An 18,973-nucleotide genomic window follows, 5' to 3' on the forward strand; every position below is an offset into this window, starting at 1 on the left:
TATCAACAAGATTTACTCAAAATAACCACCATTAGCATCGATCACAGCTTCAATTCTGCTTCGGAACCTCGAACAAGCTGATGCTACAGTCTCCCTGGGAAGGGCCGCAAAAACTGTTTTAATTTTATCCATTAACTGGGCTTTTGTATTACTGGAAGTGCGATTGGTGTCTTTTTCAACTGCGCCCCATACAAAATAATCCATGGGGTTAAGGTCTGGGGAGTTTGGAGGCCAAACATTTGGACTGGTGAAGTCGTAGAAATTTTCAGACAACCATTTTTGACTTTTCCCAGAGGTGTGGCAAGGGGCCGAATCCTGCTGCCATACATACGGCCTACCATTGGCTACCCTTGTTATCCAGGGCTTGACTACAGTTAGCAACTCCACGAACAAAGCCCGAATTCCAATGCCAGGGTTCTTCAACACCTGTTCCTGCAGATTTGCGAGGAATTCTGCTGTACGAACGCAATCAGATCGTCTGCTAGGGATCTTTCTTCTTGCTACATCCTCGTAGTCACCATTGCAAGTCTCTAGTTCATGCCTGATTGTTTTTACTGTATTCAGGGAGCATTGGGCAGCAGTCGTAATATCCTTATTTTGATGGCGGGCACGAATCATCATGATACAAGTTATTCTCTTCCATGATTCAGGTGGGTTCCAGCTATCCATCCTTTCTGACATCTTGTATATGAATGAAGAAGGGTCCAAACTTTTAAATGAAGAGAAATGTGTGTTAATACATGTAACTTACGGAAAAATATAATTAATTATAAATATGTCAAATTTATCCCGAACACCCTGTATATGACTATATATAGACAGAGAGAGACACACACAAACAACTTCATTACAATATACATAGTATGCTAAAGTAACATTAATTTGGTCGATTGATAACACTAGTGGCATGAAATTTGGTCAAAAAAAAAAAAAAAATCTTACATTAAAGCTAGAGTGCTGTTATCTGTCTGGCAAGAGAATAACAACAGATAAATTAAAACAAAAACAAGTTGAGCTAACCTAAGCTGAAATTACTGCTTAGTTCTGAAGTGGCTTGCTGGAGAACTTGAAATAGAAGCAAATGGGTTGAATGTATTCTTAAGTGTGTTCTTCAAATAATGTGAATGAATGAACCTTGATATGAAGGTCAAAACATTGGGTAATTATTTTGGTTTATATTTATAACTGAAGTTATTACTATGTGGTAGGAGTCTCCATAATTTTATTATAATGAAAGCTGCATCACCATATAACTATAAAAGAAAGGAAAATGAAATTATTATATTCTGTTACAAATTACTAAAATGTCCTGGCAATGAAAACAAATTTTTATTGCTAAAATATTGTTTGTTAAGTTCATTACTATGAATGACAACAGTTCAACCAAGTAACTGAGAGAACATCAAAATCTCTGCCTTAAAACATTTCATTTGAAAAATGCTTTTCTCAGACCACATAGAAAAGATATTGGTTGGGAGCCAGTTGAATAAATTTATATGGAATAAAAGACAAATTAGCCAAAATATTAATAGGCAGAGCTGCTTGCTGCTCTCTCTCTCTCCCTCAAAATTAATAAATGAATAGTATAATTACCAACTAGTTTGGCCAAGGGATTAATATACTGCTCTTGAACCAACAGGCAGTGAGTTCAAATCCTGCAGCAGACAATTTGTAAATGGCTTTAGTATTACTTCAGGAAGGCTCCAAGCCTCCATGGAGTGCAAAGACTTTAGTTGATAGAGGAATTTCATTGCCTGATATGAGATCACCATCCCTCTTTCTGGAAGCCTTAACTGGCTTGAAAAACTTAATGTTTGGTCTCTAGAGGAAAGTTTCTGGATTATGTAAAAAATATATATTTTTTTAATAATGTACTTTAGGTTTATTTACAACCTTTCATGGATGGAATCATTTAAAAAAAATGTGACAGGATTATCAGGACCTTCTTATTTCTTTACTACAAGGAAACATGTAAAGATTAGATAACCAACTGGCAACTTGTGCTTATTAGCAAGAAAATTAAAATCCAAATTCCAAAATTAGATGCAGAAGTTTTTTTGTTTTTTTTTACCTTAGTAACTTGCAAATTGGGAGGAGAGGAGGGGATAAACACTTAACAAACATGAATGCAAATCGCTTTTACTCTTCTAAGAACACGTTGGTCTACCAAACTGCTTTGAAGGATAGGATAGCTCAGATCCTGTTACACTTTTTTTTTTTTTTTTTTTTTCAATTGTAAATCCCATATGAGAAGTTATACTATATCTTCAGCACCATGGGTGGACTAAGAATTACCCAGTATGATTTGAAAAATTTGCTTTCGAAATCAAACATGGTACTCTTTCATGTCATTTCAGTCTTCAGGATTCTCTAACTAAATTGAATAATAGCTGCAACAAATTTGGCATGAAAATCAGCAATAAAAAGAACAAAACTATGAACATTCTGAATGATGAGTATAGAAAAAGCAAAGTATTTCAGCTATTTAGGTACAGTTTTTAGTGAAGATGGCAACTTAAATCTGGAAATAGATAACAGAATAAGCAAAGCAGGTATGGTTGGGAGCCAGTTGAATAAATTTATATGGAATAAAAATTAGCCAAAATATTAAACTAGAAGTATACAAGACAGTGTTGGAATCAGTTTTAAGTTATGGATCTCAGAGTTGAGTTAGAAATAAAGTACTTCATCAAAGACCACTGATATCAGTTTTTAGAAAAATTAGGGACTTGAACTGGGCATCAATGGCAGTATCATATTAAAAATGAAGACATTTGACATTGTCTTCATATTTTAAAATGGAAGGAACTTGATATTGTTTGCATTTAAGAATGTGTGAGCAGAGCTAATCTAAGGTGGTATGGTTCTTAAGCAGAATGGGAGAAGAAAGGTTAGCAAAATAGGTGTTTGATGCCAAGAATCAAAGAATAATGAAATCTACAATTTGAATTGTAGATTTCATTATTCTAAGGCACTTCTGACTGATCAGTCAGAAGTGGCTTTGAATAATGAAACGTTAGATATGACAACGTTGAAGTGCTGACAAGTATAATAAATTTAGTTTAATCCTTTATCCAAGTGTAAGCAAACAAAGTTTGCACCTGAAGTATCTTCAGGACTGAGGCAACTCATGGTAAAGGTGGACCAAGCTCTCATCACTCACTGTCCCAGTATATCCCATAATGCAAAGCACAAATCCTTGCAGATGTAATACGTTATGCATTAAGGGAAGGGCCACTAGCCACACCAGTTTCAACCTTTATTCAGGTCTCGTCAGCGGGAGCCAGACCCAGAAGTGGTGATACTAAAGGCAGAAGCAATGGAGAAGTCATATTTAACTATACGAGTTGCCAAAAGATGTAATTTAATAATACCACCTTATTATTAAATTACTCTGGATTTAGAGAAAGATTTTGGAAGTTTTTTTTTTCACTTGGTTAGACTATAATAAATTTAGTTTAATCCTTTATCCAAGTGTAAGCAAACAAAGTTTGCACCTGAAGTATTATTATGGAAAACTCCAAGGAGTCCTTAGACTCATCGAGGGAGGCCCTAAACATTTATGAACAACTATTCAACATCCACACATTATCTTTCATACTTTGCCTTGAATGCATTCACAGTGATGGCACCCACAACAGATTCTGGCAACTTATTCCACTCCTTCACCACTAGTAAAAAACCTAGTTCTAACAACCTTGTAACGACACTTTTCCCCAGTTTCCATGGATGGTCCCTTGTCCTCCCACCACCAGTCCTATTCAAAAATATTCTCTGAATTAATCTTATAGTAACCCTTCAGCAATTTGAATGTCTCAATCATATCGCCCCTTTTCCACGTATGAACCAATTTCTGCAACCCACAAATCTTCAACCTGTTCTCATAATGTTCATTCCATAGACCTGCTATCATCTTGGTCACTCGCCTCTGGATCCTCTCCACCTCCTCTCCATCAAGAAGAAATCCTGGTGCCCAGTAGTCAAGATAGGATCTTATCAAGGCTCGATACAGAGGAACAATAACTTGCTTGTCTCTGCTCTTCAAAGTATTCTTCAGTAACCAAGTGATTTGATGAGCTGATTTAGCCACTTTTGCAATGCGCCTCCTAAACTTCAACTCCCTATCCACCAACACCCCCAAATCCATGGCCTCGTCAATCTCCTGGAGTACAGTTCCACCGATGTGGTATACTGCTGCTAATCTTTTCACCCCCAAATGCATAACCTTACACTTTGCCACATTAACTTGACATCCATTTTCCTTAGCCCAGTCCTCCAATCTATCCAAACCATCCTGCAAAATTTTGACATCATGTGCATTCACTATTGCTCTACCCAACTTTGCATCATCAGCAAACAAATGACCACTTCATCTCAGATCCTTTTCTATATCATTAATGAACAAATTAAATAGTAGTGGTCCAAGAACAGAACCCTGCGGCACACCACTAGTCACAGGTCATCTTTTGGACCCTATCCCTGAATAAACTACTCTCTGATATCTCTCCATCAACCACCCTTTTATCCATTTCAACAAACCTATATCCATCTCCATATGCTGCAGTTTACTGATTAGAATTCCATGTGGTATCCTATTAAAGGTCTTAGCAAGGTCCAGCAGTATCACTGTATACCCATTACTCTTATCCAGTTCAGTCGTCACCGTGTTATAAAACGTAAGCAAGTTAGTGAGGTATGATCTACCAGAAAACCATGCTGTTACCCATACATTTACTGATTAGAATTCCATGTGGTATTCTATTCAAGCCCTTAGCAAGGTCCAACAGTATCACTGTATACCCATTACCCTTATCCAGTTCAGTCGTCACCGTGTTATAAAACGTAAGCAAGTTAGTGAGGTATGATCTACCCTTCACAAAACCATGCTGTCACCCATACCGTATCACATTTTTATCTATCCATTCCTGTATTTTTCTCTTGACTACTTTCTCCAAAACCTTGACAACGACTCCTGATATGCTGATCGGTCGGTAATTTGCAACAGCAGTCTTGGAACCTCCTTTATGCAGTGGAACTATTTTCCCCTCTTTTCACTCCCCCCCCCCGGGACTAACCCAGACCCGAGACTCAAATTAAACAAAATGGTCAATGACACTGACAATTCTTTAGCCGCTTCACGTAAGACCCGAGCTGGTATACCATCCAATCCCACAGATGTATTCACATTAAGGTTTTGTAACATACTATTCACCTCAATTCCCGTATAAGTTATTGGTTCCTTCATTCCTGCAATATCACCACCTGGATGATATACTCTTGCAAAGTGCTCACTAAGTAATTCCACTATATCAACTGATTCAATTACTTCCCTACCATCGGCATTCCTTAAAATCATTCTGCTGTATACATTTTTCTTTTATTTACAGCATATCGAAAAAACTGTTTGGGATTCTCTTTAGCTTGCATGGCTAATTCCTTTCATAATCCGCTTTTGCTTTTCTTACCACACTCATTACCCTTCTGGCCTGTGCTTTATACTGTTCATGGGCCTACAGGTCACCTTTCTCCTTAAATTCCCTCCACAGTTGTTTCTTTATTTGCAGCTCAAACTTAATGGTGTTATTCATTCATTTAACTCCAACTTGATTTACTATCCAGACTCTAGGTATACAGTCAGCCATTACCTCCTTTACTGCTTCCCATGCACTATCAACTGCCAGCTCTTGCAGTTTTACATGCCATGGCACTGAACCAAGCAATCTCCTAAGCTTGTCATACTTACCAGCCCGGTAATTCCACATGTACCCTTTCTTAATTGAAAATTCCACACATTTAGCCACCTCCCAGGTCAAAACCTTATGATCACTCTCACCAATTGGTAGCAACGTGTTCATATTCATTACAGTCAAATTCTCAGATGCAATTACTAGGTCAAGCACTCTCGAAACCCTAGTATATTCCATTACATGCTGTCTCAGGTAGTTATCCCTTAATAACTGCATAAAATCCAATTCCTTCCTCCCATGTGTCCTCTCCTCCTATTTGTCTATGCGTACTATCTCCGCAATCTATTCCATCACCTGGTCTATAGCAGCACCCAATTGTATATTTTGTTCCACTAGTCTCAATCTCATACCAAATAGCCTCAAATGTGCTCTCTTCACTATCCTGCAGTTCAACTTCAATTTTCCTTGGCTGCAGCTCATCAGCTATCCTCAATAACTCTCCTCTTCCCCCATTCTTTTCTCTCTGTTCCTCCTGAACACACTATACCCTTCACATTCCATCCTACTAGCAATATCATCTTCTGTCAGCCATGTCTCACTAATGCCAATAACCTGTGGCCAGGAAGAGCCAACCAAAGCCAAAAATTCTTCCTTCTTGTTCCTAATACTCCTGGCATGAAGTGCAAAAGCCTGTTAGTCCCACCCCTATCTTGATGCCTTATACTAACTATCCCATTCTGATTTGTTGTCCTTCGTATTAGCTCAGGCATATTATACACATTTTACACTCAACTGCCTCCCTGATGTCTGTATATCCACTCTCCCCCCCCCTCAATAGCTCTAGTTTCCCTAATTCTGTATCTTCAAGAAAGAAAAGAAAAAAAAAAAACTTCCAATATCTTTCTCTAAATCCAGAGTAAAAAGGTGGTACACCTTTTGGAAACTCGTATAGCTAAATATGACCTCTCCATGGCTTCTGCCTTAGTATCACCACTTCTGAGTCTGGCTCTCACTAACGAGACCTCAATAAAGGTCGAAACCAGTCTGGGTAGTGGCCCTTCCCTTAATGCATAGCAATGTGTTCACCAGTGCACATATGCTGGAATACTACATGATTTAGTTTCATCTTATTACTAACTTGCTATGAAGAATATTCCACCAGATTAATCTGGTATTTGTTGGGATACCAACAGTGTCAGATTTTAATTTTCAGTTTTCTAACACATTTCTAGCACTGTATCACTCATCTAAATCTTAGTCTTCCTCACAGTCATTATTCTAATATCAAACATCTCTTTTGTTATCCTTTCATTCCATCAATCTGTTTAATAACTTCTCAATAAACCAATAACCTCTCAGATTAGCTTTATCCATGTATTCTTGAATGCTAAAAATGTCCAGTTCTTTCTAGTCACTCCACTAATTTTTCTCAGAATTCTTATACCTGAGGTATCTTTGACTAACTGTTTTCTTTCTACACTCTGAAAATATAAATGGAAAATAAGGCCATCCATGTGATGGAATTTTTGACATGCATGTTCACAAGCAAGCAGTATCTACTAGCTTTATCATGTCTGCTGGTTCCTTCCTCTATATGAAGCAAATCTAAATGAATGAAATGATTTTTAGGCAGTGTAATATTTAAGAATGAGGAATAATTCTCAAGTAATTCTTTTGTTAAAATAGGAAAATAATAACAATCCCATTACATGCCAACAAAAATATGTTTTTTGCCATGCCATTGATGTGAATAACCTAACTATGTGAGCAATAAATGAATACTGACAATTTTAATACCACCTTGAGATATTAATCATGCCAGTGAACACAACAATCAAATACCAATTTTGCTTTCTTAAGTAACACACATACACACAGCAAATGCAATGGTAGGTTTTATGTATATTTCCTAATTTGTAATATACATATAAGATTGTTTTATAAGTGTGTGAAAAATACTTATGCACAATATCTCACAATAAGTATTTTATCATCGTCATCATCAAGTTCCTGACATACCTTCAAGGAGTGTACAGGATATGATAGTACTACATGAAAAACTTATGTCATTACTAACTTCCTATCTACAACTTTCCTCCAAATCAGTCTGTTGCTTGTCAAGACTCCAACATTATCAGATCTTATATTTCTATCTTCTAGGGCACTTTTTATTGTATCAATCCACCTATATCTTGGTCTTTTTCCTGTCAACCGAACAGAGAACACTTGTTTTGCTAATCTCTCTTCTCCCATTCTGTTTAAGTGACCATACCACCTCAGATTAACTCGACTAACATATTCCTGGATGCTAACAATGTCAAATTCTTTCCTAATACCCTAATTTTTAATATGATATTGCCATTGACGTCATCTGTTCATCCCCTAATCTTTCTCAGAACTATCATATCTGCAGTCTCTAGTCTTTGGTCAAGTGTTTTATTTCTAACCCAGCTCTCAGATCCATAAGTTAAAACTGGTTTGAACACTGTCTTGTATACAGCTAATTTACTGTTTTGACTAATTTCTTTATTATTCCACAGAAATTTATTCAGTTGACTTCCTATCATATCAATTATGTTGATTCTGTTGTTCACTTACATATTTAATTTACCATCACTAAAAATCGTGCCTAAGTAGCTGAAATGTTTTACTAGTTCTATAGGTTCTCCATTCATAATGCAGTTGAAATTTTCGATGTTTCTGCATATTTTCATTGTCATGTTATTACTGACTTTCATACCATTTCTATTACAACAGTTATTCAATTTAGTTCGGGAATCTCGCAGACTTGTAGCGGATTTATTTAGAAGTATAACATCATCCACATAAAGCAAAGAGCTGAAGTTAACATCTCCAATTTTGATATCAGGTTTAATACCACTTTCCTTCGTAATGTGATCCATATAGATAATAAATAACAGAGGGGATAATGTACATCCTTGTCTGACACCAGATTTCATATTAAACCATCTTCCTGTACTTCCTTCAATACTAATTGCTGTATTGCTTGATATAATGCCCCATTGATACCATACAACTGTGGCATTTTGAATAGCTTCTCTCTTGGCACCTTGTCATATGCCTTTTCCAGATCTACTAAACTTAAATACAGATCTTTCTTATAGTCCTATGATTTTCAACTATTTGTTATAAAGTAAAAATCTAATCCTGGCAGCCTATTTTTGGCCTGAATTCAGCTTGTTCTTCACCAAGCTTTCCTTCCACAATCCTTCTCAACCATTTCTGAGGTATTTTATAAACTGCAAAAGGATTTTCTATATACTAATTAAAAATATTCAATTTACATACCTGTACCATTACCATCATAATAAAATGCAGGAATTAAAAGTGTCTTCGAATCTAAAATTACTACTGGATCAGACTGTACTCCGTGACCATGTCGAGACAATTCAGATATTTTTTGTGGTGAAGGAGGTTCAAATCCTTCAGGAATGTAAACATCTGCAAAATTAGCCTAAACATAAAACACCTCAATTAATTATTTCAATACCATAGTAAACAAAATGCAAAATATACCACTAACTTTACTAATATAAATACAAGGGCTTCTTGTGTAATATGACTGTAGCAATGGTTTTTACTAAGAACCTCAACTACCAGGCAACAATAACCTAGCCACTTTCAATGCTTCAAAAACTCAGTTTGGCATTTTCTCAAGAAAAAAAAAAAAGACAGTTCTTCTCACTTTACCTTTGATGATGTGCAACTAATAATCAGGACCAGATCTCTACTCTTGGAATGACTCTTACTCGTAGCCCTTTCCTGGCATAACAATACTTTGAAAGTTGTTTATACATACGCAAGAATATATTAGTCATTATCATCATAATCAAATTCCTGCCATGTACCCTCAAGGGGTGTACAGGATGTGATAGTACTACATGAAAAATTTACATCATTATTAACTTCCTATTTACAATTTTCCTCCAAATCAGTCTGTTATTTGTCAAGACTCTAACATTATCAGATCTTATATTTCTATTCTCTAAGGCACTTTGTACCGTATCAATCCACCTATATCTTGGTTTTCCTCTGAGTCATTTTCCTGCCAGCCTGGCAGAGAACACTTGTTTTGCTAATCTTTCCTCGCCCATTCTGTTTAAGTGGCCATACCACCTGAGATTAGCTCTGCTAACGCATTCCTAGATGATGACAATGTCAAGTTCTTTCCTAATTTCCTCGTTTTTAATATGATATTGCCATTGACGCCATCTGTTCACACCTCTAATCTTACTCATGACTCTCATATCTGCGGTCTCTAGTCTTTGGTCAAGTGTTTTACTTCTGACCCAGCTCTCAGATCCATAAGTTAAACTGGTTTGAACACCATCTTGTATACAGCTAATTTAGTGTTCCGACTAATTTCTTTTTATTCCATGAATTTATTCAGTTGACTTCCTACCATACTAGCTTTATTGATTCTGTTGTCTATTTCCATATTTAATTTACCATCTTCACTAAAACTCATGCCTAAGTAGCTGAAATGTTTTGCTTGTTTCACAGGTTCTCCGTTCACAACACAGTTGACATTTTCAACGATTCTGCCTCTTTTCATTGTCTTTTTATCGCTGACCTTCATACCATATCTATTACAACAGTTATTCAATTTAGTCAGGGAATCTTGCAAACTTGTAGTGGATTTATTTAAAAGTATAACATCATCTGCATAAAGCAAAGAGCTGACATTAACCTCTTCAATTTTGATATCATGTTTAATGCCACTTTCCTTCATAATGTGATCCATATAGATAATGAACAACAGAGGGGATAATGTTGTCTCATCATCCTTGTCTCACACCAGATTTAACATTAAACCATCTTCCTGTACTTCCTTCAATTCTAACTGCTGACTTACAACTCAAATAAAGACTAAGTATTGCTTGATATAATGTCCCATTGACACCATATAACTGTAGCATATTGAATAGCTTCTTTCTTGACACCTTGTCATATGCCTTTTCCAAATCGACAAAACTTAAATACAGATATTTGTTATATTCCCATGATTTCTCCACTATTTGTCATAAAGTGAAGATATGATCCTGACAGGGACGGTGCGAAAGTATCTGGCACCCCTAGGCAAAGAAAATTTAGGCGCCCCTATACATTGTCTCTATGCAGTAATTAGTGCGTCATTTTTTCGATACCCAAATTCGATTAGTGTGCCTATATACAGGGTGTTCGGGATAAATTTGACAGTTTCGTAAGGAAAAAGAAAATCTTCTTTGTATCTATTAAATTTAATGAATTGACAAAAAAACATTACAGGCAGAGTTAATTACAATACTATCAACAAGATTTACTCAAAATAACCACCATTAGCATCGATCACAGCTTCAATTCTGCTTCGGAACCTCGAACAAGCTGATGCTACAGTCTCCCTGGGAAGGGCCGCAAAAACTGTTTTAATTTTATCCATTAACTGGGCTTTTGTATTACTGGAAGTGCGATTGGTGTCTTTTTCAACTGCGCCCCATACAAAATAATTCATGGGGTTAAGGTCTGGGGAGTTTGGAGGCCAAACATTTGGACTGGTGAAGTCGTAGAAATTTTCAGACAACCATTTTTGACTTTTCCCAGAGGTGTGGCAAGGGGCCGAATCCTGCTGCCATACATACGGCCTACCATTGGCTACCCTTGTTATCCAGGGCTTGACTACAGTTAGCAACTCCACGAACAAAGCCCGAATTCCAATGCCAGGGTTCTTCAACACCTGTTCCTGCAGATTTGCGAGGAATTCTGCTGTACGAACGCAATCAGATCGTCTGCTAGGGATCTTTCTTCTTGCTACATCCTCGTAGTCACCATTGCAAGTCTCTAGTTCATGCCTGATTGTTTTTACTGTATTCAGGGAGCATTGGGCAGCAGTCGTAATATCCTTATTTTGATGGCGGGCACGAATCATCATGATACAAGTTATTCTCTTCCATGATTCAGGTGGGTTCCAGCTATCCATCCTTTCTGACATCTTGTATATGAATGAAGAAGGGTCCAAACTTTTAAATGAAGAGAAGTGTGTGTTAATACATGTAACTTACGGAAAAATATAATTAATTATAAATATGTCAAATTTATCCCGAACACCCTGTACATCTTAAAAATAAATGTTACAGATTTTAAAATTTTTCTATCTATATATTTTTATGGATAACTATTTTAAAAAAATCTCCCCAGGATGAAATAATTTAGTTACCAATTTAAAACATTTTACAGAGTTATTTTTAATGGCATACTACACTACTTCCATGTACACTATGTATACCATGTTTTCCCAAACTGTGTTTTGCAAGAAGTTCCTGGAATTTGCCATTTTGGTTTTCGAGGCATTTTTTTATGAATAAATATTTTATAGTGGAAATATTCTGAGGAGAATAATATTCGAGAATATGTCGAAAAGCTCAGACCCAGAACGCCTAATATTTGTGTATCGTTAATTTTTACACATCGAAACCTTTCAACATTTGGGAAAGGGAATACCGCTGTTTATGACCAATCATAAAAATTATCCTGCAAGTGGATTATAACAATCGGTGGCGTTCTCTGTTCTCAAAACTGAAGGAAATGACATCTGTGTAGCAAATGTCAGTGACCAAGTGGCATATTTTTAAACATGGAAATATTCATGAATTATTGTTAATTTTCATACATCAAAATCTTTCAACAATTGGGAAAGAGAATACCGCTGTTTATGGCCAATCATAAAAATTGCCTGCAAGCCGATTACAACAAATGGCAGCGTATAATATTTTTCATACAAAATTTAGCTCAATTCTTTGTTAAGAAGTAGAATAATAAAATTTATATTCTGAATATGTTTTATTGTCTTCCAGCTTCATGATTTTCCTTTAACTAGGCCCTGAGACATACCTTCATTCTTTTATAAAAAAATTAAGGTTCAAAAAAGAAATTTGAGAAATGAATTATACTTTTTCCCATAGGTTATTATATTAGATTAGTGCGTTTTCGATTAATGCACCTGTTTTAAAAAATGCATTAGATGCACTAATCGAGAGATTGCTGTATATGTATTTTGTCATACTCACAAGCACGCGTACTCCTATACATGTGGATATTTATAAAAATAATATCATTAAGAACATTTATATATAAAAGTTTATATATAAAATTTATTAATCAAAACCAATACATTTGTATACATATATCATTACTTTTAATATCTGTATAGCAAGAAAATTAATCTTGAATACAAAAATCATGAAAAATTAATCTTGAATACAAAAATCATGAAAAATTAATCTTTCGGGCTTTTGCTTTGGTAAAGTTTTGAATTAATTCATCCATATTGATTGTAGATGCAATTTCATGCTCTATAGATATTATTGCTAGAGCAATGAGTGTTCCTGAGCCATCGTAGAGCAAGTGTAAGTTTTAATTTCGAGAAACTCCTTTCTGAACTTGCTACCGATACTGGCAATGACAAAAAAATTCTCACAGCAATAAACACATTTGGAACACTGTTTTCTAAATTAATTTTGCATATGTATGACAGAACATCTAATGAGAAGTATTTTCTGGAATTCACCTTGCTATTATTTGTAATTCACTATGTAAATCTGTTCTGTCAATATCTCTAGAATTATCATGTGTTAAATAATTTTCCAATATCAAACATTTTTTAAGCAGTTCCGCTGAAGTAATTTTTTGAAATTCATATATATTTAAAAGAAAACCAAACTTTTCGTTAATTGTAGACATGTGCTGGAATTTTTCATTGACAGATGCAACTGCGGTATCAATAATTAAAAAATAAAAATCTATCTTAAATTTTTGTTTAAAATCTGTTATGAATTCATCCTCTGCTTCAAACACAAATTGTTTCTTTTTTTTTCTAAGTCTAACTCTTTCTTGTTCAAAATTAGGTGTTACACCTAAGCCCTCAGCGATTTTTTCCACATCTGTTAACCCCTTAACATACAAAGACGTCTGTGACACGTCTTTTGTTTATTGCACCAAAATTGATTTGAATTTTGGTTTCACATATAAATACAACCGAATATAGATGCTAGACAATCTTGTGCCTATTTCCTTTCAGCCGAGAAAAGTTTTCAATGGCGTGTATCGGCTATTTCGTTTGCATTTGCACAAATTCATCATTATTTTTCAAATAATGATGAATTTGATCCAGCAAATCACTCTCACCCAAAACATTGGCAGAAAAACGACCGCTTTCTGATTTTTAATTGATACATTAAGGGGTTAACATCTTTTCAAATTCATCCTCATTTCGGATTTTCATTAAGAAATTCTTTGTATCATTAATACAATTTATGGCACCATTTATATCAAGGCTTGTATTCTGAAGTTGTTTACTTGTAAAGTTTATTTCAAAAAGTATATTATACCACATTACTAAGGATGCGATAAATTTGAACTTCCTTAAAGTTTTAAGAAGACTACTTGCATCTAATTTCATGATATTTCCACTTAATCCACATAAACTATCATTTGAGAAATTTCTTGCAGTGCTTCGCAAACCTCGGAGAAATTATATCTTAGGGGCTTTAATGAGTCAATTCGACTCTCCCATCGTGTATCACAGACTGGTTTGAGTGTAAAATTACTTATGCGTCTTTTGAGGTATTTCCATCAATATATATAGACAATGTACCGCATCAAAAAATGCTGTGGCATCTAAAGCATTAGCAGTGCAATTCACTACTAAATTTAATGAATGTGAACGGGTTAATATTTGAAATTCGTCGCTGCACACCTTTTACATCACCTTTCATATTACTGGTGTTATCGTATCCTTGACCTCGTAAATCTTGTATTGGTAATGAAAATTTGTCTAAAGTTCCTAGTATTTCATTTGATAAAAAGTCTCCAGTGGTATTTTTTAGTTCAATCCCAAAAAGTGTTCTTTTATAGAAACCGTGCTATTATTAGTGTCTACGAATCAAAGTACTATGCTCATTTGTTCCATGTGACCAATGTCGGATGTACAGTCAATAATTATGGAATGATATTTTGCGGCAACAACAGATTCTAAAAAAATTTTTTTTTTTTATCGCATTGGTTATTTCATTTTGGATATCTTTTCCAAGATAATGCACATATGTATCTTTATCTTTTATTCTTCGAAGATGTTCATTCATTATTGGATCAAACTTGGCTAGAAATTCGACAAATTTCAAAAATTTCCATGCGAAAACAATGTCTCATTTGTTCCTCGAAATGATAAATTTTGAATACCTAACATCTGAACTAAAGCAAAGAGTCATTCTAATACTTGCGCCCACTGTTTCTCCTCGTTTCTAATAAGTACCAAGTTCTCTTCATCAATGGTTTTCTTTTCTTTTATTCGAATTTCTAATTCTTTCCACTTATGGTAATTTTCAATGTGTCTTTGACTTTTTTCATGCGCTAAAATAGAAGCATTTTTCGTCCCTCAATCCAGAATCAGCAAGGTTAATCTGCCATTGATCAAATAATAAACAGCAGAAGCAAAATGCATAATCCATGGATTTTGAGTACAATAACAACAGACGCTGCATTGTCTCGCTGTTAAATAGTCTTCGAGTATAATGAGTCATTGAAAATTTTCTATTATTGTTATCTTTCGGAAAATCAAAATTATGAATCTGTTTGGGTCCATGTTCAACTAACAGTCGACGTAATTGATTGATATTGGAAAATTTCACAGGACACCAAGTTGCTGGATCATTATAATTTAAATATGTAAAATCAAATCCTTTTATGACTGGATCTGTAGAACAACCAGCTTCAGAATCAACAATATTCATATGATCTGTGGAATTCTCCAATTCATTAATCGAAACTATAGATGAATTATTCAACGAATAATCTTGAAGATTTTCTTATTGTATGCGATTACGATCTTCTCGGCAAAGATATTTTAAAAATGCACCTTCTTGTTTTTTCAATCTTTCTTCCTTTTCTGCTTTGCAATATTGAAAACCTGATTTCTTTTTATCCATTTTGAAAATCCACTTTTTTATTTATAAATATTTCAATAACTGAAATATTTATAAATAAAAATAAACTTAATAATAAAAAACATGGACTTTAAACTATTCAGTAATTCACAAATAAATTTTTATACATTTACTTAATGAAGTATTTATCAATTATATATACCTTATAACTATATAACTTATCTATCATACATTTATAATCTAATAATTCAACAATATCGTTTTCTATGAACATAATTGACAAATTTCTCAAATGCATCTGACTTAATAATGAATTGTGTAAATATTTTTAACGCGTTTAAGTACAGAAAATGAGCGTTCACCGCTAGCATTACAAACAGGCAGTGTCCAGGGCTGCATTTATACTTTTGGAGGCCCAGGCGCAACATCATTATGAGGCTTCAAAAGTAAGCACTTTTTTTTTAGTTTATTGAAAATAAAAGTCAACATTTCCATAATAACTAATTTTAATAACACAATACCACATTGGTATACATATATTTGCATTTTAAAAAAACGTATAAATATAAATCAGTTAAAATTTAAATTTAAAAAAATCAATAACTAAAAGTTTTTTTTTCTGGCTTTCTTCTTCTTTGAGTGCCATCTCCTATCGGAGGTCGGCGACCACCTTGGCAAATTTTGAGCAATTCTCAGCTATTCTGAGCAGTCTCTCAGAATTCATACCAGTCCACTGTCTGATATCTGCCAGCCAAGATTTTCTTCGTCTTCCTTGTCCTCTTCTTCCATTTATCTTCCCTTTTATAATCAATTGAAGTATCTTATATTTTTCATTACAAAGTAGGTGACCAAGATATGCAGTTTTCCTTCTTTTTATGGTATCTAAAAGTTCACGTGATTTTCCCAATTGTTTCAGTACTTCCTGATTGGACGTTTTTGCTGTCCATGGGATTTTTAACATTTGTCTGTATAACCACATCTCAAAGGCTTCAAGTCTTTTTATTGATGTTGTCTTCAAGGTCCAAGTTTCTGCACCGTACAGCAGTACAGACCTACATAGCATTTAACCATGCAAACTCTAAGCTCTAAGTTTAAACTGCAGTTACACAGTGCTGATTTCATCAAGAGAAAATTTTTTCTTGCCATTTCAATTCTAACTTTTATTTCCATTTCTGGATTGCAATATCTTCATTTAACCAGCATCAGAGATATTTAAACTTTGCCACTCTTTCTATTTGTTTCCTATTTAAAGAAAGTGCTAAATTAAGAATTGGTTTCTTACTTATGACCATGAATTTAGTTTTGGTGATATTTATTTTTAATCCCATTTTTTCACTCTCTGCATTTATTAGCTCCAAAAGATTTTGAAGATCCTGAATACTGTCAGCCAGAAGAGCTGTATCATCGGCATATCGGATGTTACTGATGATTTCACCATTTACACTAATCCCTTCCTTTCTTCCTTCCAAGACTTTTTGAAATATGGCTTCTGAGTAGATGTTAAAAAGAAGAGGTGACAGCACACATCCTTGCCTTACTCCTCGTTTGATGTTAATGGAGTCTGTAATAATGTCATCAACTTGAACAGATGCCTTTTGGTTCCAATATAAGTTTTCAATGATCCTGATGTCTTTACCATCTAATCCAATTCTTTTTAATAGTACAATCATTTTAGCATGTTGGACTTTGTCAAATGCTTTCTCGAAGTCGATGAAGAAAATGAATATTACCTTGTTTTGGTCAATACATTTTTGAAATAAGATATGAGAACAGAAAAGGGCCTCTCTTGTTCCCAAGCCATTTCTAAAGCCGAATTGGGTATCACTGATGGTGTCTTCACATTTTCTGTATATTCTTTTTTGAATTATTTTCAGAAACATTTTGAGAATGTGACTCATTAGGCTGATCATTCTATAGTCATTACAAGTTTTCGCATTTACTTTTTTAGGTAGCATGATGAAGGTCGACTGTAACCAGTCTTGAGGGATTATGCCTGTATCATAGATCTTATTAAATAGCTTTACTAATATGTTAATGTTGTCACCTTCTAATAACTTTACTATTTCTGTCGGTATTCTATCTGGTCCTAGGGCTTTACCATTTTTAGCTGAGTTCAATGCACATTCTACCTCTGATTTTAGAATGCATGGACCTTCCATATGTTCATAAGTATTTTCTGGGTTCTGTCTGTCATCAGACAGAACCCAGAAATTTAAGTTGCTTCTTAAATAATTTTTTGCTCATTTTCAGCGTTTCAACGCTGAAAATGAGCATTCAGCACTTGCATTTGAAATAGGTATCGTCAAAAATATTTTTAAAATTGTTTCTGCATTCGGAAAAGTAAACCTTAACCCATCGTTTATAAATTTGTACATATTTTTAATTGAAGAATTTTCTTCCGTCATCATTATTAAAAATTGCTTAACTTCATCGGTAAATTTTTCTGGATGAACATCAGTCCCATAAGTTTGTAAAATTTTATTAATAGTAGTCTTGTACTTGTCTTGATCTATATCTTTCTTAAAGGGAAAAAAAAAAAAAAAAAAAAAAAAAAAAAAAAAAAAAAACATATCTAATCTAGCGAAATAGCTTTTTGTTCTTGCATTAATTTCCAAAATTAACTTATTACAAATGACATTAAAAGCGTTGACAGCTAAATTTTCTTTCCCATGTAACAATCTCATTGTTAGACTGTAAAACTTCATCACTCATTTTTTTATTTTTTTCGTTTTCTAACTCTTTGCTTTTCATCTTTAAATTTTGTCTCATCTCATAATAAATTTGCTTCTTCATTTACAGCAGCAAAACTATTTCTTATATTTAAAATAAAACCAACTAAAGACTGTAACAAATTATTAGCTAAAAACAAATCCATATCAGGATCTTGTAGAGATTTACTAGTAGCATCTATTTGTAGTAAACGTTTGTCCCACACAACTGTTAAAATTGCTGTTTCTGGTTTCTCAAAAATGTTCAGCCAATGATGAGCTTTCTAATTTAGAAATAGGTTTTTAATTAGGAGAAATGGATAGTACAGGTAATGCATCTTTAATTTCTTTATATCTACGTTTATATCCAAACATATCCAAAATCTTTCTGCGAAAGATTTCAGTTGCAGTGTTGATTTTGAGAATGTTGATTTTTTTGACAAGCATCATAGTTGCTACAAAAATTCTGAATACAGAAAAAATATTAAAAGGTATGGTAATAATTTAGTTTAAGGATAAAAGTTTTTTTTTAAAAAAAAAAGAAAAGAATTTAAATGCAATCCAATTAAGCTTGCTAATCAAGGTAAAAATAGGGACTTCATAAACTCTAAAGTTCAGATATTCTCACTAAAAATAAAAA

General features: G+C 34.2%; 1 protein-coding gene across 1 annotated transcript in view; it reads right to left on the bottom strand.

The window, feature by feature from the left end:
• The window catches only part of LOC150107134 (protein Skeletor, isoforms B/C-like), a 248,695-nt gene that overhangs the window by 161,226 nt on the left and 68,496 nt on the right, over window positions 1-18,973 (bottom strand). Inside the window, exon 5 of the mRNA XM_090391017.1 lies at window positions 8,997-9,162. Coding sequence (XP_090247143.1) covers window positions 8,997-9,162 — 166 coding nt within the window. The remainder of the gene's footprint in view (window positions 1-8,996; window positions 9,163-18,973) is intronic.

This window comes from Typopeltis vanoorti, chromosome 4 (assembly GCF_054136105.1).
Source record: "Typopeltis vanoorti isolate ZY-2024b chromosome 4, IOZ_Tvanoo_1.0, whole genome shotgun sequence".
In the NCBI taxonomy this organism is placed as follows: domain Eukaryota; kingdom Metazoa; phylum Arthropoda; class Arachnida; order Uropygi; family Thelyphonidae; genus Typopeltis; species Typopeltis vanoorti.